Consider the following 23,094-nt stretch of genomic DNA (forward strand, 5'->3'; position numbering starts at 1 on the left):
GAGGATCTGGCCAAAAATATCCATCTGTGAGTTTCCGTCAGCCAGGCAGAACTAGAGCACTTTGCATGTCTATAATAAAACCCACTTGGAAAGCTGCCGCATGAGAAGGGCTTTTCCTACCATTCCCACAGCCGCAGCCACCGCCATCACCACCCGCTGTCACCATAACTGCCTCCATCACCACTAACAACAACCACAGTAAACAACTATTGGAGACTTACCATGTGCCCGGCTCTGTGTCAGACCCTGGGGATTTAAAGTTGAATAAGGCATGACACCTACCTTTGAGAAACTGTGCAGTGATTTGTACAGAGAAGAGGGCAGTCTTTATTCTAATGTCTGACCTGAGAAAGCTGTTCACATAAAGAGGAACGTGTAAGGATCCATACACTCTCGGAGCTGGGAGGAACCACAGAGGGCATTACAGGGGAGGTCCGGGCCGTTAACTGACGAAGCAAAAGTCACCTGACGAATTCTAGAGACCCAACCCTTAAGTCCTATGCATTTTCCATTTCGTTTCACTCCTAATAAATCTCCTTTCCTATTCAATCTGTGAGCAATTTTAGGCATCTGATCACAGGCGCAAAAGTGAGCAATAGAGAATCCCTTTCACTAGAAGGTTTTGAAAGTTAGAGTGGACAAGAACATATAATCAAGGGACTCGAGTCCAAGAAGATGGCACTTTTATGTCATGGTAGGTCCAGCCCTCTCAGAACACTCGTCACCCCTAGCGTATAAATCCCATCCTGGAGCAACCCTCTCAGAGTGCAGAAAAGTGGAAGAAAATCTTCCTTCGTTTTACGTATTTATAAGTCTTCATCAGGAGCATCCTTCTTTTGGAAGAAAAGGAAATTAGTCCCTACAGAGGAGAAGAATATTTAAGAGTAGTAAGCAGACCAAACAATAAAAGAGATAAACTCTATGACGCAGAGGTAAGACTTGGGAGGGGGGTGGTATGCATGGATAACTGAGAGATATCAAAGTAGACATACAAAAATGTTTGAATATCTTCTGAGATCAATAACAGGCAAAGTATTGTATACATAATACTTATGAGAACTAGAGTCACCAGTTGGACTGTGACAAAATGAACTTGAGAATGGCTTGAGATCAAGATGGGTGTAGTGCCAAGGTCATGGATACACCTCCCTCCTGGGCTCAGGGTTTAACTTCAAGGACATTGCAGTGCTCAGTATAGAAGCAAAGAACAGAACCAGGAATACAAGGGAAGGTCAGGCTCATTTCCCTGTAGTCATAGAACCTGGCCATCCCTGAACCACTGGCAAACAGAAGCAGGGAAGGAATTAGCCTTTTGGTTCAATCATTAGGCTCTGGCATAGAAATGTAAGAAAGCTTTGCCAGCTGGAACTGGTCTTATCTACATTTGCTTACATGACACTCCTTTCTTGGCAAATTGGAATAGAACAGTATTAGGAGACTGAAGTTTGAAAGGATACTAGAAGCCTGTGATTATGTCCTTGGGTTTAGAGGAATCAGGGCTTGGAGGGAAATGGCTGCAACAACTGGGAGCCCAGACACAAGCCTCTTACTGCTTCTGGAAGAAAAGGATGAGCCGGAAGAGAGGCCCTCATGCCTCTGCTACCCATCAAGTGAGACAAAACAGAAGTTTCTATGGAGCTCAGAGAGTGAAGAGCATCTCAGCCATGGGGGCACATTTTCCCAGTCCAGCACTGCTGACATAGGGGTCCCCTCATTTCAGAGAGACTCTTGATCATTAAATCTTAGGATGACTTACTTCTTGAGTTTCCATTGCACTAATTTCATGGCTTGCCCTTTAGCAACTCACACATCTATAACTCGGCCTCATCAGAATGCCATGAGGCTAAGCTCGGAAGAAATTCCACGAATGGCGATTCTACATCAGTCTTGGTTGATCAGAATACATTATTTGCCAGCCAGTACTCCTCCCATACCAGAAGGTGAATTCAAAAGGTTTGAATAACTCCAATTTCTTATACTTACTTGGACAGAATACTAACCGGCTATCCAAGAGTAGACAAGGATTTATTTGTAAGGCTGTTATTCAGAGCTTTATAAACACTTGAGCCAATGGAGATTTCCTCTTAGCACAAATCAGTGGGGAAAAAATGGGCCTAAAGATAGGGCAGGATGGGGTGAGAAGCAGAAAGTGGTGGAGACTGCGACACTCTCTTGCTCCTCCCACATTCCATGAGAACAGTCGAATACTTTGCCCTTGCCATGAATGCACAGGGACTGGTAAATACCCTTAGTGGACTCTTTTCATGGTAACTCACAAAGTGACCATACAGTTTTGACCCCATCCTGTATCTAAAGTTTCCCCAAACATCCCAACCCTGGCAATTTTAAGGATGGGCGCAAAGCATCAAGACAGTATCTGAATTAGTCCTTTGCCAACAGACTCCTTTATTTTGGTCCCATGATTTGCACCTAGACAGCCGTACCTGCAAGGGTGTAGAATATGCTGGTGAGCACATCACTCACCTTTGCTGATGTCTTCATATTCCAGCCAGAGTCGCCGCTGCACCTGCTTGTTTGGGTACCATATGGAACAGGACTCCTCAAAGCCGTAGATAGCTTCCTGGATGTAGTGGTTGCCAAACTGGTCCAACAGGGCCACAAAATCCCCACGAGACGTAGCTCCATCCAGGGAGTGGAGCGCATTGCTGAGGGCTACAGAGAAACATCACCCAAAAGTAAGAGTGAGGTCTCACAGGGTGGGGAGCATCTGGATTCCCAGGCCATTCAGCCTCAAAAGCAGAAGTACCTCTGTGGCCCAAAGTGATGCTGGAGAGCTGGCTGAAGTATCAGGTGAACTTCTCCAGTTAGCTACATCAGACACTTTAGTCCCTAAATGAGTATCTTTTCAAGGCAGTTGGTTATGCTGTTAGCTTCATGCAGGCATTACATTGCCAAATCTAACGCCCTGATTCAGTCAATCTTGGGTTTTCTTTTTCAAATCACAAGTCATGACATCAAATTAATTTAGTGAGCTCAAATAATAGCATTAAAAAAAAAGAATAGCATAGTCTAAAATAGAAACACAAACACCAGCGAAGAACATTTCACATCGTAAGATGATGTACTGTTTCATGAAACTTCTTTTGTGCGTATGTGGGGGTGTGCATATGCACAAGGTCGCAGTGTAAAAAAATGTATTCTAACTGTGGGTAATGACCAAAAGAGTTTTTGGAGACAGCATATTGCCTTCAGACACAGACATTGGTAATGGGAAGATAATGGAAGAAGAGGAGTAAGGAAAGTCCCTAATACACTCTTCATATTTATTTCAGAAAATCAAAAGTGTACGAACAGGGAAATACCAAATGGAGGAAAGGATCTGTTCCCCCCCACCCACCCTCCTCCCCAGCCACATCTCCACAGATTCGTTTTCCCTGTTTAGGAGAATTACACCTGTCAGAAAGAGAGCCCACAACAAATTTTCCAAACCCAATGCCTTCTGAACCTGGCCAGCTTTAGTCTGACTTTCTCTGTACACACCTGTGTCCTAACAGGACAAGGCCGAGCCCGGCCCAGGCTCAAGACCCTTAGTGCAGAAGTCCACATCACCTGTGATGCCACCTGTGGCTTTGAAAGGCATGTGGCAACAGAGATGTCCCCCTGTTAGCCCTTGATGTGCACAGCACCTGTGCTGGGTGCAAACTCAGCACGTGAACAGGCCAAATTCTCTACTGCTACATTTCCCGAGAAGGAAGAGCAGCTTAGTTCTTTCAAGGATTTTCTGTACCAGCAGAGTTTACTTCAGGAAGATTCCCCATCCCAATCCCTTCCTGCCAAGAACTCTTTCACGTTAAAATAAAGTTCTGGGCCCCCTTGTGTCCTATGGACATGTTCTACATCCTTAATGCAGTTTCTTTCCCTAGATGTAAAGCTTTACTTCCGTGAGGATATGGCTCATTTCCTCTTTATGCTTCTCTACCTGTCCCCTACCTTTTACGTTTCTCCTGTTGGCGCTAAGACTCTGCCTTTCTGTTGCTGACCCAAAGGTCCCTCTCCTTGTCTTCCTGTGCCAACAATGTCATCTGGCTCTAGTTACCTTTCCACCCAACACAGAGAAACAAGACCCTATGGCATAAACTTCACATCTGGCATGTTCTTTAGGTAGCTTTGGAGAAACAATGCGAGTAACGTTCTCCTGGTCCCAGGGGATGACGTGGAATGGAGGTGCGCACCTGTATTAAGGCCTTGTCTGTAGCAGTTTTCCCATCTGCAAATCACACATTCAAATAGCTTAAGTGCTAGGAATAACTTGATTCAAGGCATTGACCGCTAAAGTGTAAAGACACTTGTACGAGCACCTCACTGTTGTGTTTTGGCTCAATTTGTCCTGAGTTTTGGAATTCGTTACTCCTTAACTTATTAGCTAGCTCTCTCTGTTATCTATCATCTGTCTATCTTTTGCTCACCTGCTAGTATTTCGTGACCATAAAAGCTGTTTTCTATCCCCTCTCCCACATCCTCCTCTTTCTTGCTCCTTTGCCCTTATTTCTTTCATTGTCTGAAAACTCTAAGTCATGCTCTTTGCATGTGGACGGTTTTATTCTGTCAATTTCTACAAAGTCTGCTTTTGCACATCCTCTCTCTACACTGTGTGACCCCAGGAAGAATGATAAAGTAGGTGTTTATCTTCAGCGGTTCCCGCCTTGCCCTTCCCATCTCTTCTTCAGTCCATGATAAAATGTGCAATAATTTAATCTATACTTAGACAAGGATCTGATTCCAGGGGCTTGTCCTTAAGGGTGAATCTGAGTGAATAGGTTATGTATCTCGCTGAAGTGGCTACATTTTAGACTGCTTCTTCAACAATGGGATAAAAGGCTTGTGCCCTTGGAAAGAATTCTAAGCCCCAGGAGCCAGTGGGACGGACGGCTTGCTGCGGTGCTCACCCTGAGAGACGGCCACTTGGTTGAGTTTGATGTGGTACATCACAGACCGGACCTTCCAGTGCTGCAGCACAGGGTATCCAGACACCTCACTGAAGTTCACCATCCCTAGGGGTAGAGGAGACGCGGGCTCAGTGTGTGCAATTGATTCACAGGTCCCAAGTCTACTAGGTTAGCAGGTGTCATTGTGAGAGAATGAGAAAGCATTCTTTGATGGAGAGAATTTCTGGAATCACAGTGACAACAGCTATCATTTTCTGAACCCTTACTCTGTGGCAGACATTTTGCTAAGCACTCTGCATGTATAAAGTCACTTGATTGTCACCAGACAGGTGTTATTATCTGCGTTTTATAAATGCAGAAACTGAAGCTCAGAGAGGGTGTCTGCATAAGGGCCCTAAGCCACCAGCTAGAGCCAGGGTGGAGATCCAGATGTCTCTGAGGCAGGGTGGTGCTCTTAACCGTTCTTTTTTTTTTTTTTTTAATGTTTATTTTTGAGAGAGAATGAGAAACGCAGAGTATGAGTGGGGGAGGGTCAGAGAGAGAAGGGGAGACACAGGATCCGAAGCAGGCTCCAGGGTCCAAGCTGTCAGCACAGAGCCCGACGCAGGGCTCGAACTCATGAACCGTGAGATCATGACCTGAGCCGACGTCCGATGCCCAACCGACTGAGCCACCCAGGTGCCCCTGTTCTTAACCATTCTACTACAATATTCCCTGAGTAAATTTATATGAAATGCTAGGCTTACTGTAACACACCAGATTTTCACTCTCTTTAATAGCTGCAGTAATTGACTCAGCTCACGTACCTGATAACATTGATTTTTCTGTCCCATTTAACTGATTTGTGTTCAGTATTTAAGTTTTAATTACTCTGAAGCTGATAATGCTTATTTCTTCTTCACCAGGAGGGACAGGGTCAGCGTGACTAAGTCATTAAGGGGCAGGGTGGCCCTGTATTGAGTGCCATCTATGTGCCAGACAGTATGACAGACACTTTATTTGTGGTCTCCCTTTTTACCAATGGGAGAACTGAGGCTCTGAGAAGCCAAGGCACTTGTCCAAAGTCATTCTCAATAAGCACATCCTTGTAGGTGCTTAGAGAAGATAAAACAGGCTATTCTTGCTTGAGCACCTTGGAGAAGGAGGGGCACCCTATTTGAATTCCAGTCATTATGATAAATATAAAACTCTACAGAAACAAAATAATTATGCTGTAAGAAATTAAAAAAAAAACACCTTGCTAAGTTTAGAAAACCAATTTTAGCTTCATTTCTATGCCTAATATTTGCTGTGTGTGTAAGTTATAGGAATAAATATATATGTATATGCGTATGTGATATGTGCATATACATATATGTACATACACATTTATGTACACATTTACATATATGTACATATATGTATATGCATATACATATGTACATAATGTACATATACATTTATGTACATATATGTATATGCGTATACGCATATGTACATGATGTACACATACATATGTGTACATATACATATGGTATATGCGTACCACATATGCGTATACATATATGTACATAAATATAATGGCAATATGTATAGAAAATTTAGATAGATAGTGTGTTTTAATATAATGTGTATAAATGTAATGGCGATAACACATACGCAGTGAGTTACCCTACCATTTTGACCCATGCTTCCGTGAGGCGAAATCAACTAATTTAATACATAAACTGGATGAAGAGGGGGTGGGATTAATTAGCTGCTTGTCAACTCTGGTCAAATTAGCTGAGTGACTACCAAATTTCCATTTCTGTGTGACTCATACAAGAATAATTATTGGTGAGACAAAAAGAAAAAAAGGTCAGAAGGGGCACTTAATGAATCAATCGCTTAAATTTCATGTCAGGCCATCAAAGATAAGTTACTTGAAACTAAAAGAAGGTCTTCCGTACTTTTTTTTTCTTTCAAATGTTCTTCTTTCAGGGCATTAAGCTTGGTGACAACAGTCATACTTTGGCTTTTAACCTTTATGTTAATTTTATTTTTAGTTTTTAAAGTTTATTTATTTATTTTGAGAGAGTTAGAGACAGCATGAGCAGGGGAGGGGCAGAGAACGAAGGAGAGAGAGAATCTCAAGCAGGCTCCATTGCTGTCTCGAGCAGGCTCCATTGCGGGGCTCGAACCCACAAAGCCGTGAGATCATGACCTGAACTGAAACCAAGAGCTGGACGCTTAACCGACAGAGTCACTCGAGCACCACCCCCTTATGTTAATTTTAAAGGCATATAAATGAAATTGTAACTTTACAGGATTAACATCCCGGTCACATACCTCAAAGGCACATTTCGGTAGAGCACAAAACGTGCACTCTTTGTAGAACTATTGTACGTAACGCGCGTTCTCTAGTCACGTCAGCTCACTAGCTTGTGGTTATTTCAAAAAGACTATTAATAAAAAAGTGAGCAAGTCCAATCAATGAGGCCTTTTCAGTATATTGGAAAACATTCCCTTTAATGGAGCTGCTTCCTGATGGGAGAAGGAACAGGCAGGAAAAGCAGTTCTAACACTGGCCATGTTGCTAGAGGGGCCCCTGGCTGAGTTCCTTTCTGGCGACCTAGCTGGGGGATCTTTTGGTTGCTGGAGGTTTCGTCTGTAAAGGCAGAGGCTTAGCAGAGGCGATCTATTGCTTCCTTTTCAATCCTGAGATTCCAACCAGCTGTGTGACTTTGGGCTGGGCAAATCCTAGGTTTCCACTCTCCTATCTGAAAAGTGGCGATAATGGTATTCACCTCGCCTGCTTTACAGGTGAGCTGCCAGAACCCAGTAAAGTTACGGGTATAAAGGTATGTTGGGATAAGATAAAGTATTATACCACACGCGGCTTCTATAATGTTGTCTTCTGCCTCATCACCCCTAATTGTATAAGCTTGACATTTCTTTATAGATGCTTTTATTATAAATTCCTAGGCTTTAGTTCAGAACAACAGAGGAAAGAAAATTACAGCAGGGATGTCAGGGGTTAGGAAGGGGTAACAGTGTCCCATATTCACTCAGGATGAGCCAAGTTCACTGTCACTTAGCTGTCACTTAGCTGCTGAACAACAATCCTACCGAGTGCATTTCGGCTCCACCATGATCAGGAGACAGTTACGGAACTGTCAGTGCTTGGGAGGTGTTATTTTGTGCCTGCATGTGGATAATATGTCCATTAGTTAGGAAGAAAGGGGTATTTTAAAGTATATGCTTTCTAGCCGGGTCATAGGATTCTTTCTCAGTGTGCCCTTAACATGCAGTCAGTTCTAGTTTTTTATTTTATTTTATTTTATTTTATTTTATTTTATTTTATTTTATGTTATGTTATGTTATGTTATGTTATTTTATTTTATTTTATTTTATTTTATTTTATTTTATTTTTATTTTTATTATTTGGGACACATCTCTCAATGACTCTTTTTTTCAAACAAAATATCTGACTATGTTTTCTTTAGAAAGAACATACTTTCCCCTATCTATGCTTGAAAAAAGGAATGACTGAATTGATTTATGCACAATCAAGAAAGAAAGAAAGAAATGAAGAAAAGATGGAAGGAAGAAACAAGGAAGGAAGGAAGGGAGGAAGGGAGGGAGGAAGGAAGGAAGGGAGGGAGGGAGGAAGGAAGGAAGGGAGGGAGGAAGGAAGGAAGGAAGGAAGGAAGGGAAGGAGGAAGGGAGGGAGGGAGGGAAGAAACAAGGAAGGAAGGAAGATTGGTTTCTCCTGTTATTTTATTTGAAATGTCAGGGAAATGTATTCTGCCCAGAAGTTTTAAAAGTCTATTTCCTTCAGATGAACCCGAAGAAGTTCCAAAAAGATCAGAGCTCTAAATCTTTACGCAGGTTTAATAATTATGGCACCCACTGGCCCATAAATGTAACCAGCAGCCTCCTCTCCCTCCTTGGTCTGCCTCTGGTTTCTTCTTTTTCTCAACTGAGAGACTCAAAATACAGACAGGCATTGGCCAGACCATATATAAAAATAGAACTCCGACCCCTAATCTGCAGCAAAAAGCTCAGGAAACCAAACTATTATCTACAGTAAGCACCCCAAGAAGCTAGTCTACTGTCTATAAATCAGACTTCTAGAAGTCAGACCACTATCTCTGTCAACCAGTCCAGGAAGCCAAACAATAAGCCCTGTAAAAAGTGGCCCAACATGACCAGGACTTGACTGATACCTGACAGCATTCCTATCTTTGCTGTTGCTCCCAATTTAGGTCCGACCTACGTGCCCCTAAACATCTACCTGGAATGCCTCACTCCCAGGTAGTTGGCCCACCCTCATACCAAAAGCGTCCAACCTGGGCACATCCGAGGCCCTCCCTTCTTTCCTCTGCAGCTTTCCTACTCCTCTGTCAGCCCTTCAGTCTTGGCCAAAATGCAAGTGACAGAGGCTAAGTCTCTTGCTATAGCAAGCTCTGAATAAACAGCCTTCACCTGTTTTAATTTGGCTGCTCTTCATTTATTTCCACACAACTTACAACACAAAAAAGGCTGGCAAAGCTCAGGGTTCTCAACTCTTATTTTTTTTACTTTTTTAAATGTTTGCTTTATTTATTTTTGAAAGAGAGAGAGAGAGAGAGAGAAACAGAGCATGAGCAGGGGAGGGGCAGAGAGAGAGAAGGAGACACAGAACCTGAAGCAGGTTCCAGGCTCTGAGCTATCAGCACAGAGCCCGATGCGGAGCTCAAACTCATGAGCCGTGAGATCATGACCTGAGCCGAAGCTGGATGCTGAACTGACTGAGCCACCCGTGTGTTCCGTGATGAAGAGGGAAGCATTCAGCAAGATAAAGCACAAAAATCAATTATTTTCCAGTATGTTCTTCCAACCAATATTCTGAAAGATGGAAATGGTTATTAGGTGTAAAACGTTCTCTAGTTAAACAGGTTTGGGAATTGCTGGGTTAAGTGAGGCAGAAGGGATTTCATTGCTACAGGGCTTCTTGGGACCTGCTCTCTCTATGCTAAGGAGTTGCAAATTGCTGAGAGGTAGATACTATAGTCTTTCTAAACAATATTTCAAGGAAGAACCTATTTATAGTAGAGCACTGGTTTTTCATGAAAAAACACCACCATGCTTGTAAATGCTGATATTGAAGCTTCTGAAGATCACTTTAGCTCTAAAATCTTCTAAGCTTGTAGGTTTATGGGCATTATAACCTAAAATAGCACCTAGGGCAACATGATATGATATTCTCTATGTGACTCTCAGGAAAGATACGATTAAAATGTTACCAGAACTAGAAAGTTAATATAAGAGACATTTGGTCAAACGTCTCTTGAATTCTTCTAGTCATTCTGGGCTTTTAAAAAAGCAAGATTGAACCTTTGTGCAACAAATGTTAGACTTCACTCTCTCAAGGCCATGACAAGTGTAAATGATCTATATAGACATCCTTCTACTCCTTTTATGTCCACTATGCCAGACTAGGAGAGGCCCAAGGGTACAGAAGGGAAAGAAGTTTCTGTTGGGATGAGGACTGGGCTTGGATTTGTTCCTCATTTCCACAGATGTAGAGTCGAACGTGCTCTTCTGATATTTCTCAGATCTCTCCTCACTCCTCCAAAAATGCCTCAGGTGGTATCCAGGACTCCTCTCTGTCCTCCCAGCCTAGCGACTGAAGCAAAGTCCCCTCACCTCCACAATAAACTACTACGCATGAAGTCTCGGTGGACCTTTAAACAGGAGACAGGTTTCTTTGGTGTGGAACCTGTCCTATTTCTGTGTGTCATTGTACCCCTCTCTTTCCGGGCATTTTACACACACACATGGGAAGTATTGCTCAGCAAGTGACACGGAAATGAGAAAACCGGACTGCCTACCACTAGACACGGAGCACCAGGAATATTCTACCCACTTTACAAATATGAATTTATTTACTCCTTGTATCCATTCCATAGGGAAGACATTTTTCTATTCATTTTCACAGGTAAAAATATCGAGGCACAGAGAAGGTAGGTAACTTGTCTGAGATCACACAGCCAGGGAAGGGTTGAGCCCAGCTGTCAGGCTCCAGAGCCTACGTTATTAATTGCTACGCAATGCTCCCTCAGACAGACCTACTTCTAATCTGGTTCAGGTCTAAAATAAAATTTGGACCATAAGGTCATGAACTTGATATCTTGAAAAGGTTTGCCCTCAGCACAATCCATTCTTCAGAAGAGGGAAGAAAAAGGAGAGAAAGGTATTGGATGGGGGAGACACAGAACGAGGAAGCGAGAAGAATAATGGAGACTTGAGCACAGCAGCAGTGTAACTGAGCTCACATCCAGCTTTATAGCAAGTGATGCTGAGTTCCTGGTCGGCCGTCCCTTAGGGGTCCACTGGACTTTTGAAGTGTCTTCTTCAGTCCAGGATGTGTTAACAGGGTAGGTCTCCAGAGGCCCAAAATGGAGGAGCATTCCCTGAGGTTCCTGCCTCTTCCAATCAACCCATACTTTAGTTCCATAATGACCCCAGGGGAAGAATGCCAGCGGGCTCAAAACAGCATTGAGGGCCATCATCCCCAACTTAGGATGAGGCCCATGAGCCCCCCAGAGACTGCACTGCCTCAAATCACACAGCTAGAAAGAAAGAGCTGTGACTCAAAGCCAGGGTCATTCGACAACAAAACTCTACCATTTTCTCCTCCCTCGTGCTGGTCCATAAGTACCTGCCAGGCAACCCAGAGGCCCCAGTGACAGATATCCTAGGCTATGGATCCACCTTCTCTCTGACTTCACTTTCTCGAATCCACCGAGACCTCTAAACCATTACATATGTGCTGTGCCATTTGTTTTCAAAGCAACCCAATGAGACTCACAGGGAAAAGTACTAACACTACCATTTTGCAGATGATTATATAAAAACATTGGCAATTTTACTGACAAATAATCCTACCAGTGTTTCAGGATTAAGTTCTTATTGTTTATTATGGAAATTACTCACTAGTTTCTCTTTTTTTAATTTTTTTTAAACATTTTTTTTTTATTTCTGAGAGACAGAGAGAGACAGAGTGCAAGCAGGGGAGGGGCAGAGAGAGGGAGACACAGAATCCGAAGCAGGCTCCAGGCTTTGAGCCATCAGCACAGAGCCCGATGCGGGGCTCGAGCTCACAGGACACGAGATCATGACCTGAGCTGAAGTCAGACACTCAACCAACTGGGCCACCCAGGTGCCCTGGCTGGTTTCAAAACCAAAATAAATGAGGTCAAGAGTCTTGATTTTATGAAACCATCAGGAGCTGCCTGCTTTTTGCCAGTTGAGTGGGGCAGGACATACTCACCAGTCAGGAAGTCGGGGTCAGGGGTGGGCTCCGAGATTTCCTCCAGGCACTGATTCTCCAGGGGAACAGTGGCCACCACAAGACCATCTGGCAGTTGCTGGTCTAAACCCCGAGCAAAGTTGTTTTGCCTGGAAATAGAATAGATGGTCATTTCTGAGTGTTAAGGTGAATCCCACTTCTTGGTGGGCAATCTAGATCTCAACCTACAATAAAAAAATTCTTCCTAGACCAAAAGGCTTCCCTCCTCCTGAACCCCACTTGCTGGACATGCCTGGAATAGGACAGGGTGTGAGAGGTAGGGTGAGGGCCAGAACAGACGAGACATAAATCAGCTGAAAAGGTTATTCAGAAGATAGAGAACATTCTTCCCTTCCTCCCATCCCAGACCCTACCTCCTGATCCACACTCCCCAAGATCTGGGCATACACAGTCTTATTTCCAGACTACAGAGTAGATTCCAGCCACCGCAAGATTAGTTATGACATCTCACTGCTTGCCATTGGCAAATGAAGTCCCAGCCTAAAAGGGGAAAAGTCTACTGTCTGTAACAGAAAAAGCAACTGATTCCAAGAACTGGCTTGGGTATTTACTCTTGGTTTGCTCATAAGGGTCCAGGCCTAGGATGTTACCGATTACTGGTCCATATTATAACATTCTCCTCCTCCTCCTCCCCTTCATCATCATCATTGTCTCCTGGGAAGCATGGGCTCTGAGGAAGATGTATTCTAACAGCCTAAGACAGACTAGGAACAGGGGTCAAATGGAGAATCTCCAAGAAGTATTCTAAATCAATGTCTTCAAATATTTTGCTCTCAGGACCCCTTTGTAGTTTTAAAAGTAAATGAAGGCCCCACATAGCTTTTGTTTATTTGGATTTTATCTGTCAATATTTACCATATTAGAAATTGAAAGAGAAATTTTTGTAATATGTATTAATCCATCTAAAAATGAACATATTGTGAAAAATGATGAGGGGAGTGGCATTAGTTTATATTTTTTGCAAATTTCTTTTGCAGCTGGCTTCTCTCCTCCGCATGCAACTTACTGTAATGTACTGTTAGGGTTGAAGTGAATGAGGAAAATCCATTCTTTCTCTCTCTGTAGTTCGGAGAGGCAGGACCTTGTATAGGTCCTGAAAGGATCTCAGGGACCCTCAAGATCCTTGGGCCATACTTGAGGACTACTATTCTAGACTGACTCACACACTGATTCTTCCACTCAGAGCAAATCAGAACATGAGGATTCCCTGGTGGCTCCCATGGGAAATCTGCAGTCCCTGCCTGGGCAAGACAGAAATTTATTTAACACTTTTTTTCACCCTGAGGAAGCACGGTTCCCAGATTCTGGAAAGAAGAGAAGACCATGGGAGAGAACACAACCTGTCCTTTTAGGATGCCGTTCCCCTTGCTCTAAGATACAAAGCTTTATGCTGACTTTAAAGCTCTTCAAGGAAGAAGACCCACCAATGGCGCCGAATAATCAGTTCTATAGACATGAGAATCACCTGAATGTTCCTTTCAGCACTTGCCCAGCAGCGACTTCCTTGGAATGGTTGTTGTAACCAAAGAACATTTCCCCAAAGAGGGTCTGGTTCATGGGAAGCTCCCTGCTTTCCCCACAGTCACCGCCCTCTGGGCAGGTCTCCGCAATGAGCTGGCAAGAGCGTCCATCCACACCAAGCTTGTAATCCTCGATGCACCTACCGTGGTGGAAAACTCAAGATAAAAAGCTGTTCCATCAATGAGATACGCAGTCAACTCAACCCAACAGATTGGGAAGAAACACCTCTGGGAGAGTGCTGGGTGGTAAAGATTATGAGTCTCCCAGGTTCATTTTGGCCCCTTTAGAACTCAGGTTCTTAAGCCTACAAACCGAGTCTCCTTCCATTATGTGATCATACAGAAACTCTCACCTTTCCTCTGCAGACAAGTGCTTTCAGAGCTTCGGAATGCTTCCTTCTCTAAGTATATCCTCTCCCAAACAGATCAGGGGAAGAGTCACCGGCCATAAGCTTGTAAGCGGGTTACCACATTGAAATCTGAGCTATTCTAGAACCTTTCTCCAGAACCATCAGTGTGGCCAGACCCTGCATTTGTTTGGAGGGTAATTAGGCAGCAAAAGGAATGACACTAGGCTTAAGAAATTAATAACCTTCTCATCTGGTCCTGTGACAAGTCAACTAGGAAATTAGAAAGATCGATCATCTTCCGACTGTGTTCTGGGTGAATGTATCCAAACACAAGATCGTCCCATGTTAAACTCCCCCTCCATTCCGAGTAGCCTTCCTGAACTAAATAGACGCTAGGGCACGCTGTGTGAACACCTCCTTGGCGTCCCTCCCCATTAAGCATGTACAGTTACTCTAACGGAAGAGCAGTACTGATGTTGGTAAATATGGCTCAGTGACCCAGCAGTCATTAATGGGACCTTATTTGTAGTTATACTGAGAAAAATGTAATTTGTTAGTTCAAGGACTACTTTGATAAACCCGTCATTTAAAAAGCAGATTAATTTAATGTGGGTTTCTCCTTAAAATATACCGGATTTAGAATTTATAGATGTTCGTGACATGAAAACACATCATTTATCACTATCTATGGTAATTTTCGTAACAAGATAAAGACCTCTCTTCTATATGGAGGAACAAATAATCACAGTGTTAAGTGGTGAGAAGCGATGACAGTGCCCTTTACTGGGTGACCTTGGGTGAGTCGATTAAACTCTCTGAGCTTCAGTTTCTACATCTGTAAAAGGAGGGGGAAAGGCTGCTTTGCAGAGCTGTTGAGAAGATCAAGTGAGACAACGAACTTAAAGAACTTACAGTGTCCCAGCAAACAGCAAATACTCATCAAATCCTGCTATCGCTATCATCAGCAGAGGGACGAATGAGGTCCGTGTTACCGCAACTTTAATGGTTCATATTCCGCATTTGTCATTTACAGATTTGTGTTAACCGGTATGAACTATAGCTCTTTAAGTGCCTGTGATTTAGTCTTTACACAAAAGTGTGAAGTCTTGGAACTCTTTTGGCAGGCCATATACAGGGGCTTGGAGAGTGCTAATTTATCACACACGTACCAAATTCTGACTGAGATCAGAAAGAGATTCTACGGCTCCAGCCTACGTCTGGGACAAGACAGTGAAGTGGCTCCTTCCTGGAACCATAACTCACTGTTTCTGGAAAGAACCGTGAAGCCGGCCGATCCCCTCTCAGTCCCTCCTAAGTGTCCTGACAGCTCCCCCTTCCGCACTGCCCCACTCGCCCCTCCTTCTTGGTGTTCATACATGTGTCCCACTGTAAACTCCTTTGAGGGCAGAGGCCAGTCACCTATCCTGCGGTCTCTCCTGTATCTAACACTTAACTAGGTTCTCTGCACAGACCAGATGCCCATATGTATGTTTACTAAATAATTTATGAAAGTATCTCTATTAATTGAAGCGGGCCAGCCGTACCCCACGACATTATAGAGACGTTGCAATTTAGAACAAGTTGCCACTTACAGAAGGGAATTTTACAAGAAACTGAAGGTAAAAACTATCAATTCAAAAGAAACAAAATACAATGAAATACAATAAAATAACATTAGCACTCCACCCAATAATCCTGTCATGATTATTCAGCAGGCACTGGCTTTTAGCGACAAGCTAGCATAGCTTTATTATTATAAACATTGATTTTCATTGCAAGACTCTTAGATTATGAGATCCTTGAGGGCAAGAACCATATGTCATTCATCTGTGCTGTCTGGGAGCTGGCATGGTGTGTGGCATAAAGCATGCACCCTCCCTGACAGCGGGGGAGACAGGGGTGGGGAGGGGGAGAGGAGGGAGGGAAGGGAAGGAGTGGGGAGAGAGAAGAAGGGAAGGAGGAAGGAAAGCGGAGGAAAGGACAGACAAGCAAACCATGAGTGTACAAGAATGGGCCAAATGGTTATTTACTTTATAAATATAACATGCAATGGTCTTTAAATATAATTCTAGTCAGTGGTATAAATGTAAATTTTGAGGGAACCACAGAATTAGAGAGAGAGAGAGAGAGAGCCTGGATTCTAATCCTGATCTTCCCGCTTACCAACTCCCAGTCTTGAGGAGCATCTTAACCTCACGGTGCATTGGTTTTCTCCTCTGTAAAATGGGGTGGCGCTGCCTGCCCTGTTCCCTCACACATTTATCCTGGGAACAAATGAAATGAGGGCTCTTTGCACCGAGGAACGACCAGGTCAGGGGGAGGGTGGCTGCATAAAACGCTGGGGCTTTGGGGGCAGTTTAATCATGTTTCCACTCCTCCAACGACTTCCCCCTCCCCTTCTCTGAGAATTAATTCGTTTTACACAATCTTTCCCAAGCTTTTGGGCCATGAAACCCTTGTGTCACAAAACACAGTTAACATAGTTGCGCAGAACAGTTTGGAAAATTCTGGGGTATGCTGGCAATGACTGCGGTCAGCTTCCTCTCCCACGGGGATGGGACTAGACTTTCCCTGAGGGTCCTTTCAACTCTTGACTTTTAAAGTGTTGCTCTTCCGGTCCTGCAGGCTCTTTCTTCAGAGCCTAAGGGCTGGCCTAGGGTGACTGGTTCATTTAGATTTACTTTCCTGGCTTTAACACTGACCATCCCGCATCCCAGCCTCACGGGCGGCTCGACTCACCCACAGAACATGAGGATGTTGTACAAGGTGGGGTCATCCGGGAAGGGCGCCATCTGCTGGAGACACAGCTGCTCACAGCCGCCATTGAAGCCATCTGAGCAGTCCACCCCAATGTGGCGGTCGTAGCAGCCAGAGCTGTCCTTCATGGGGCTCAGTCCGGACGGGCACTGGAACAGTCAAAAAAACATCCACGCAGGAAGGTGAATCAGGGGACTGAGTTCTCAGGGAACCAGAGTGTAACCACTCATGCCTATTCTTAGCACTCAGCCTTGAAACCATTAACATTGGCAAGTAATGCACAAATTTCCCACCGTGCTGGACTCCCATTAAAAGCAAGCGACCTTTTTGACATCTTGCTTCTTTTCTCTGGGCACAGATCACACACATTTGCATTAAAGCCAGTTCCTCTACACGGGCTAGAAGGGGACGTCACAGCAAGACAAGAGTGAGGTGTGCTGGCCTCCCAACTGGGTGGCAGCGGTGGGGCAGAACTGAACAGCAACAGCAGAGACTTCTTTGGACTAGTTGGACTAAGGGGAGGGAGTGCTACTGTCTGCACTTAGTATTAATAGGACTTTTTTTTTTTTAACATGCAAACATGTTGCCAACCAGATAGACAACGGTGTTGGAGAGAACGGGCAGAGCCAGGACTTCCAGCTGGAAGGAGGAAGTGGACTTTCTCCGTGACCCTGGAGGGAGATTTGACTGCTCTCCTGGAGGGAGTGGCCGGACCCACAACTCTCTTGCCTCAAGGACGCCTGCGGAGGACGCGACACAAGGGCTTCTGCTACATGAACACCCACAGGTGCTGCGCTTGGGTCTGGGCTTTGTCCCAGTGTCCTGGATGCTCTTATTGTGCAACGATTAGGTTCTCTGCACAGCTACGTCCTCAGTAAATTCCCCAGGAGTGCCAGCAAAGATAATCCAGGCAGAGATGTCAGCCAGAATCTGGGCAAGACAAAGGGGCTTGGTGAGCAGGGGGAGCCCTCTCACACACCAGGCCGGGTCTAACTCATCGGTCTTACTCATTCAGCTCTCGACACATCCCCTTGAAGTACGGAGCATGATCGGTCCCATGGGACAGGCAAAGAAGCCGCAGCACAGAAAACTTAACTTTCCTAAAGTCCCGCTGCCGATCAGGCAGGACCACACCTAAAACCTGGCAGGCTGAGTATGGGGGTCCGCGACTCGGCCGCCCCATCATTAGCTTCCACAGCGATCCGTCTCTCGCACCGTAGTCACTGTTTACTGAGCACTTACTAGGAGCTGGGCATTACGGTGGTGCTCTGGGTATTTCGTCTCACAGCACCCTATAGGAGGGTCCTCATTTAATCCATGCGGAAACCATTAACATTGCCAATTAACGGCACTGGGGCCCACCAAAAAAAGTCAATGAATGTGTTTCACCTTCCTGCTTCTTCTGTCTGTTCAATAGATTCGGCACATTTGCGCTATGGCTGGAAGAGGGGTTAGTAACCTGCTCAGGGCCAAGCCACTAGTGTGGGGCCGAGCTGGGGGTCTGTCTAGAGATGATCTGCTTTTAATGACCGTGCTACACACACTATCAACTAACGAACACGCTCCTCCAAGACCAAACTGGGAAACGTTCAAAACCTGGTGGAACAGCGTCAACCCTCCCACCCTCCTCCTGCCCTGCTGCCTGGCTGCTTCTTTCTCTCGACTGCCAAGCACTCTGGCCTAGGAGCCTGGGGCTGCCGCAGGTGGGCCTGGGAAAACCCGCCTCCCCTCCCTGCAAGATCACAGCAGGATGCACACTGTTTGCTGACATTAATTCTGCAATTTCCCAAACAAATGGCCCCTCGGCCGGCCCACCGGGCTACCAGGCTGGCCCATCCCCTTCCTCCCCACGAAGCCAGCTGGAGTGCTGGAAGGTGAGGGCATTCAAAGCCACTTCCAAGGGCTGCCCCATGCGGTGCAGACCCAGATGTTCCAGATGATGGTAAACAAGCAAATGAGGCAGCTGAGGATGGCACCCCATGTTTTGTTAGCACCCCCACCCATCCACCTCCTTGGCCATCCAGCTGTTAGGGCAGATGTGCCACCAGAAGGGAGCTGGCTTCACCACTGTGAGGCTGCCCCGCATGGATGTGGAAGTTCGACTGGAATTAAATGGGCTGCCCTGGTTGCTAGGAGTCCTTTTTCTTTTCTCCCTTCTGTGAAGCTTAAGAAAAGCCATCAAAGTAGAGACAAAGCCAGTCGTTCCCACGTGTGGTTTCCACCCTTGCATCGGCGAGCTCACCTGCCAGGACTCCCACCTTCCCAACCACCCGCTTTTTTTTCCACCTGCTTTTTTCCATTAAGCGTGATTTCTGACGAAGACTTCACCAAAGGAAACCCAAGCAGGCTTTGTTCCAGAATTCCAAAGCCTGGCATATCCACAACTTGCCTGGCCCTGATGTCTGGATGCCCACTGCTGTGCCAAGTTGGACCACCTGATATTTACAGTCTCTCGGGAGATCTGGAGAGAAGATGGTTAGCTGCCTTGTCCCAGTTGCATTGCTTTTGTTGTTCTTATAAGTAAAGCGAAAATAACAATAACAGCCATTGGGAGTTAAGCAATTCCGTGTGCAGGACAATCAATATATATTATCTTCAATCACAACAACACAGACTTTTTCTCACCTCACTTTACAGATGAGCAAACTTAAGACTCAGAAAGATTAAGTAGTACCTTGTTTCAGGTCACAGAGGTGGAAAATGGCAGAATCAGATTTTGGAACTAGATCTATTTGACCTCAAAGCTCAAGTCTGTCTCTTCTACTCTGCTGTGCTGCTTCTCAGGTGTGAGAAAACGTGGACTCATTGGAATCCCTAATGAAATAAAGTCAATTCAATGCATCAACAGGTAAAGCAATCTGGTAGACTTGTTGTTTGTTTGATTGTTTTGAGCAACTCCCAGAGTACATTCTGGGATCAATTATGGATTTGTAGGTTTAGCCTAATATTCTTTTTATTTATATTTCTCTCTGTGTCTCTCACTCACCCTTCTCCTTTACACACACACACACACACACACACACACACACACACATTATGGGTACAAATATTTATAAGGCAAAAACACTCAAAACGTCCAGAGGGATGACCCTGAAGGCAAGACAAGCTCCTCAATCACTGAAAAAGATGCAATTATCCTCACTGCACTGTAACTCACTTGGTCTGCAGTTCAGGGAAAAATATTCTTGAAAGATTTCCAGGAAAAAGAAGGCCGAAACCGAAAATACAGTTTTCTTCTCAACCCTGGTGGAACCAGAACACCCATTCTCCAACAGGCCCGATCAATCAAGTTTCCCACGGTTGACGTTTGTTTTTGTTTTTGCCCACATGTTCCTTGTACTGTTGTGGTCACATTCTAGACTCCTCAAAATCTGAATCTCAATACAAAAAAAAACTACTGGCTCCAAACCATGCCTTCTTCTTAGAAGTATTTGCAGCCACAGCCCAGTTGTCAGGAGAGAAATCTTGCCTCCAGGAGGAGCTGGTATTTTCTCTTGGCAAGTGTTGGCCATTCTCACCTCCTGGCTTGTGCACAAACTCTCCACTTACTCCTTAAAAGAGCACTGTTTGCTCAGGATGGAGCCCCAAAGTCATGTATTAACTCCTCTCATATTAGTTTACATTTAGCAGTCCCAGAGCGTTTAGAAACGAGGGGCTTAAAAAGAAAACTCCGTTTATTATGGCAACAACCCTCCCCCATCAAGAAGGTCTAATAAATGAGCTCATATTTTAGCGACCCCTAAACTACACAAGGTTAATCATCTTTCATGAGATGCTCATGGCTTCTTGACTTATTACTGGTCTAAGGCATCATTTGCTGAGATTAAAATGATCCCCCCCCCCATTCAACTTCTTTTCTTCACTGTCTCTTCCCTCTTTTTCTCCCAATGATTTTTGGTTGATTAATTACTTATGAGTCTAGTCAAATCTCACTAGGCCCAAGACATACACCCTTCTGTTCCAGATTATGAGGCAGATGCTGTTAGCCGATGAATAGGAGTCATGGACACGTGAGCATGTTCGGGGCCCCTGGGAGAAGAGGAACACTTTCCCGCAGGTGAACCTGCCTTGCCTTACCTGGATGATTCATAAGATATCCAACCATAATGTCTACTCCAAACAAGCTCCCCTTTACTACATGCTGATCTTCCTTTTACAAATAATGATTTCCCTGACTTTTCGATGGGCTCTGACATGCCAACCCAAGCCATGCAGGACTTCTCCCAAGGGGAAAGTTTGGTGGAATTAAATTTATGTTTCAGCTTCCTGCCCCCATTTCTCTGAAAGCCTCTGAGGCATAGGCTTCTGCTTACTGTCCTACGGAGAGAAAGAGATATGGTCATCTGTAATGGTCTCTGCACATATGTGCTCCAGCAGAGGTGAAATGACACATTTGGTGGGAAACCACTGTGGGCAGCATGTGGACAGAAGGGCGGCAGGGTCACTGGGTAATTCAAAGCTCATTAGAGCATAATGCTCTGGCAGGCAAGGTCATGTGTTCATTACACGGGAATGCGGGACAGCTGACCCCTTGCCTTCCAAGGCCACGGTCTGCTTACCTAAGTGCACACGGATAGTGTACAAAGCAGAGGCATTTTTTGGCCACTTTCAGGAAGAGTGTGGAGATGAGGAAGGGGCAGTAGAGCATGGGCTTTCTGTTATTTTAGAGCACTGGAAATAATTTTCAAACGTTCTAAGTGTTTTAACTTAAAACTCAACAGGTAGGGGGCGCCTGGGTGGCGCAGTCGGTTAAGCGTCCGACTTCAGCCAGGTCACGATCTCACGGTCCGTGAGTTCGAGCCCCGCGTCAGGCTCTGGGCTGATGGCTCAGAGCCTGGAGCCTGTTTCCGATTCTGTGTCTCCCTCTCTCTCTGTCCCTCCCCCGTTCATGCTCTGTCTCTCTCTGTCCCAAAAATAAATAAACGTTGAAAAAAAAAAATTTAAAAAAAAAACTCAACAGGTAGGCTGGATGAGAAGAAGGATGGCCTGGCTCAAGCTGGGAATGGGGACCAGCATCCTGCCCACCACGTCTGCCCCAATCCCACTGCCATCTCCCACCTGTGGCCCCCAAGAGTGTCAGCAATATAACCTCCGGAGCCTGTGAACGCGTCCCCTTACATGACAGAAGGCGCTTTGCAGGTCAAGTTGAGAGGGGGAGATTATCCTGGATTATCCAGGTAGACCCAACGTCATCACAGGAGCCCTTAAAAGCGGATGAGAGAAGCCGAAGATCAGAGAGCAGGTGCTACAGAAGAATGGCCAGAAAAAAAGCAACGTAGCTGCCTTTAAAGATACAAGAAGGGGACCAGGAACCAAAACCGGAGGGCAGACTCTAGAAGCTAGAAAAGCCAAGGCAATGGATTCTCCCCTGGAGCCTCCAGAAAAGAATGCAGCCCTGCAGGTAACTGATTTTAGCCCCATGAGACTCCTGTTGGATTCTCACCTAGAGAGCTGTAAGATAATAGATGAGGACTGTTTTAAGCCACTAAACCTGTGGTCCTTTGTTACAGCAACAATAGGACACCAATAGAGTCACTTCGCAGGACCTTAGGGAACTTCACAGGACACAGAGCCCCTGCTCTGGTGCTTTCCAGGGAGGCACTACAGCTCCCACCTCGGCACAGTAAGGACAACGGGTAGAAGTAAGACCCAAGTTATCAGCAGCGGGTGGCTGACCTCTGCTCCGGGAACCTTCCCAAAGGTTCAACAATCCCCGCTTTGGGAGAGTGTTCTGGTTGGGGACTGAGAGACGGTGGCTTCCACAGGTCTGTGCCTTTCACGGGCATTTGTTTCCTGTCCTCAGAGACAACATAAACAATAGGGCAATTAACTGGGTAGCAATTAACCCTGTGGGAGTCCATGCGTAACCGAGAAACGTGTCCTGCCTTCCTAGAAAGAATGAAGATTGAGCAGCCCATGTGCACCAGCCCCACCTGTCTGGCTTGCATCCAATCGGGAAAATACACAGGTGCCTCCTCTTGTCCCACATCCCTGCCCCTTTCCCAGGTTCCTTCAGGGCCAGTGTGTTCGGAGTTCCTCACCTCTTTCTCCTTCCACAAAAACATGCCTCTCCTGAGAAGGCTTTCGGTTGGGCACCCAGAGTACTGAATGTCAGGGTTGACGTGGAGAGGAGAACGGCACCCCAGTTCACCCAAACGGCACTCTGGTGCCGCCCAAAGGCCCCTGGCCCTGGCCCACACCTCCAGACGACTCTGGAAGGCTCTGCTATCAACATCAGAGCTCTC

At 45.3% G+C, this 23,094-nt stretch overlaps 1 protein-coding gene across 3 annotated transcripts in view; it reads right to left on the reverse strand.

Annotated features, from left to right (window-relative positions):
• ASTN1 (astrotactin 1) overlaps positions 1–23,094 on the reverse strand; it is a 302,406-nt gene that overhangs the window by 65,978 nt on the left and 213,334 nt on the right. For all 3 annotated transcript variants that reach the window (XM_042975952.1, XM_042975954.1, XM_042975953.1), the window contains exons 12-16: positions 16,832–16,998; positions 13,688–13,882; positions 12,184–12,311; positions 4,908–5,012; positions 2,485–2,673 (exon numbers count right to left, since the gene is read on the reverse strand). In XM_042975952.1, coding sequence (XP_042831886.1) covers positions 2,485–2,673; positions 4,908–5,012; positions 12,184–12,311; positions 13,688–13,882; positions 16,832–16,998 — 784 coding nt within the window. The remainder of the gene's footprint in view (positions 1–2,484; positions 2,674–4,907; positions 5,013–12,183; positions 12,312–13,687; positions 13,883–16,831; positions 16,999–23,094) is intronic.

Source organism: Panthera tigris, chromosome F3 (assembly GCF_018350195.1).
Source record: "Panthera tigris isolate Pti1 chromosome F3, P.tigris_Pti1_mat1.1, whole genome shotgun sequence".
Classification (NCBI taxonomy): domain Eukaryota; kingdom Metazoa; phylum Chordata; class Mammalia; order Carnivora; family Felidae; genus Panthera; species Panthera tigris.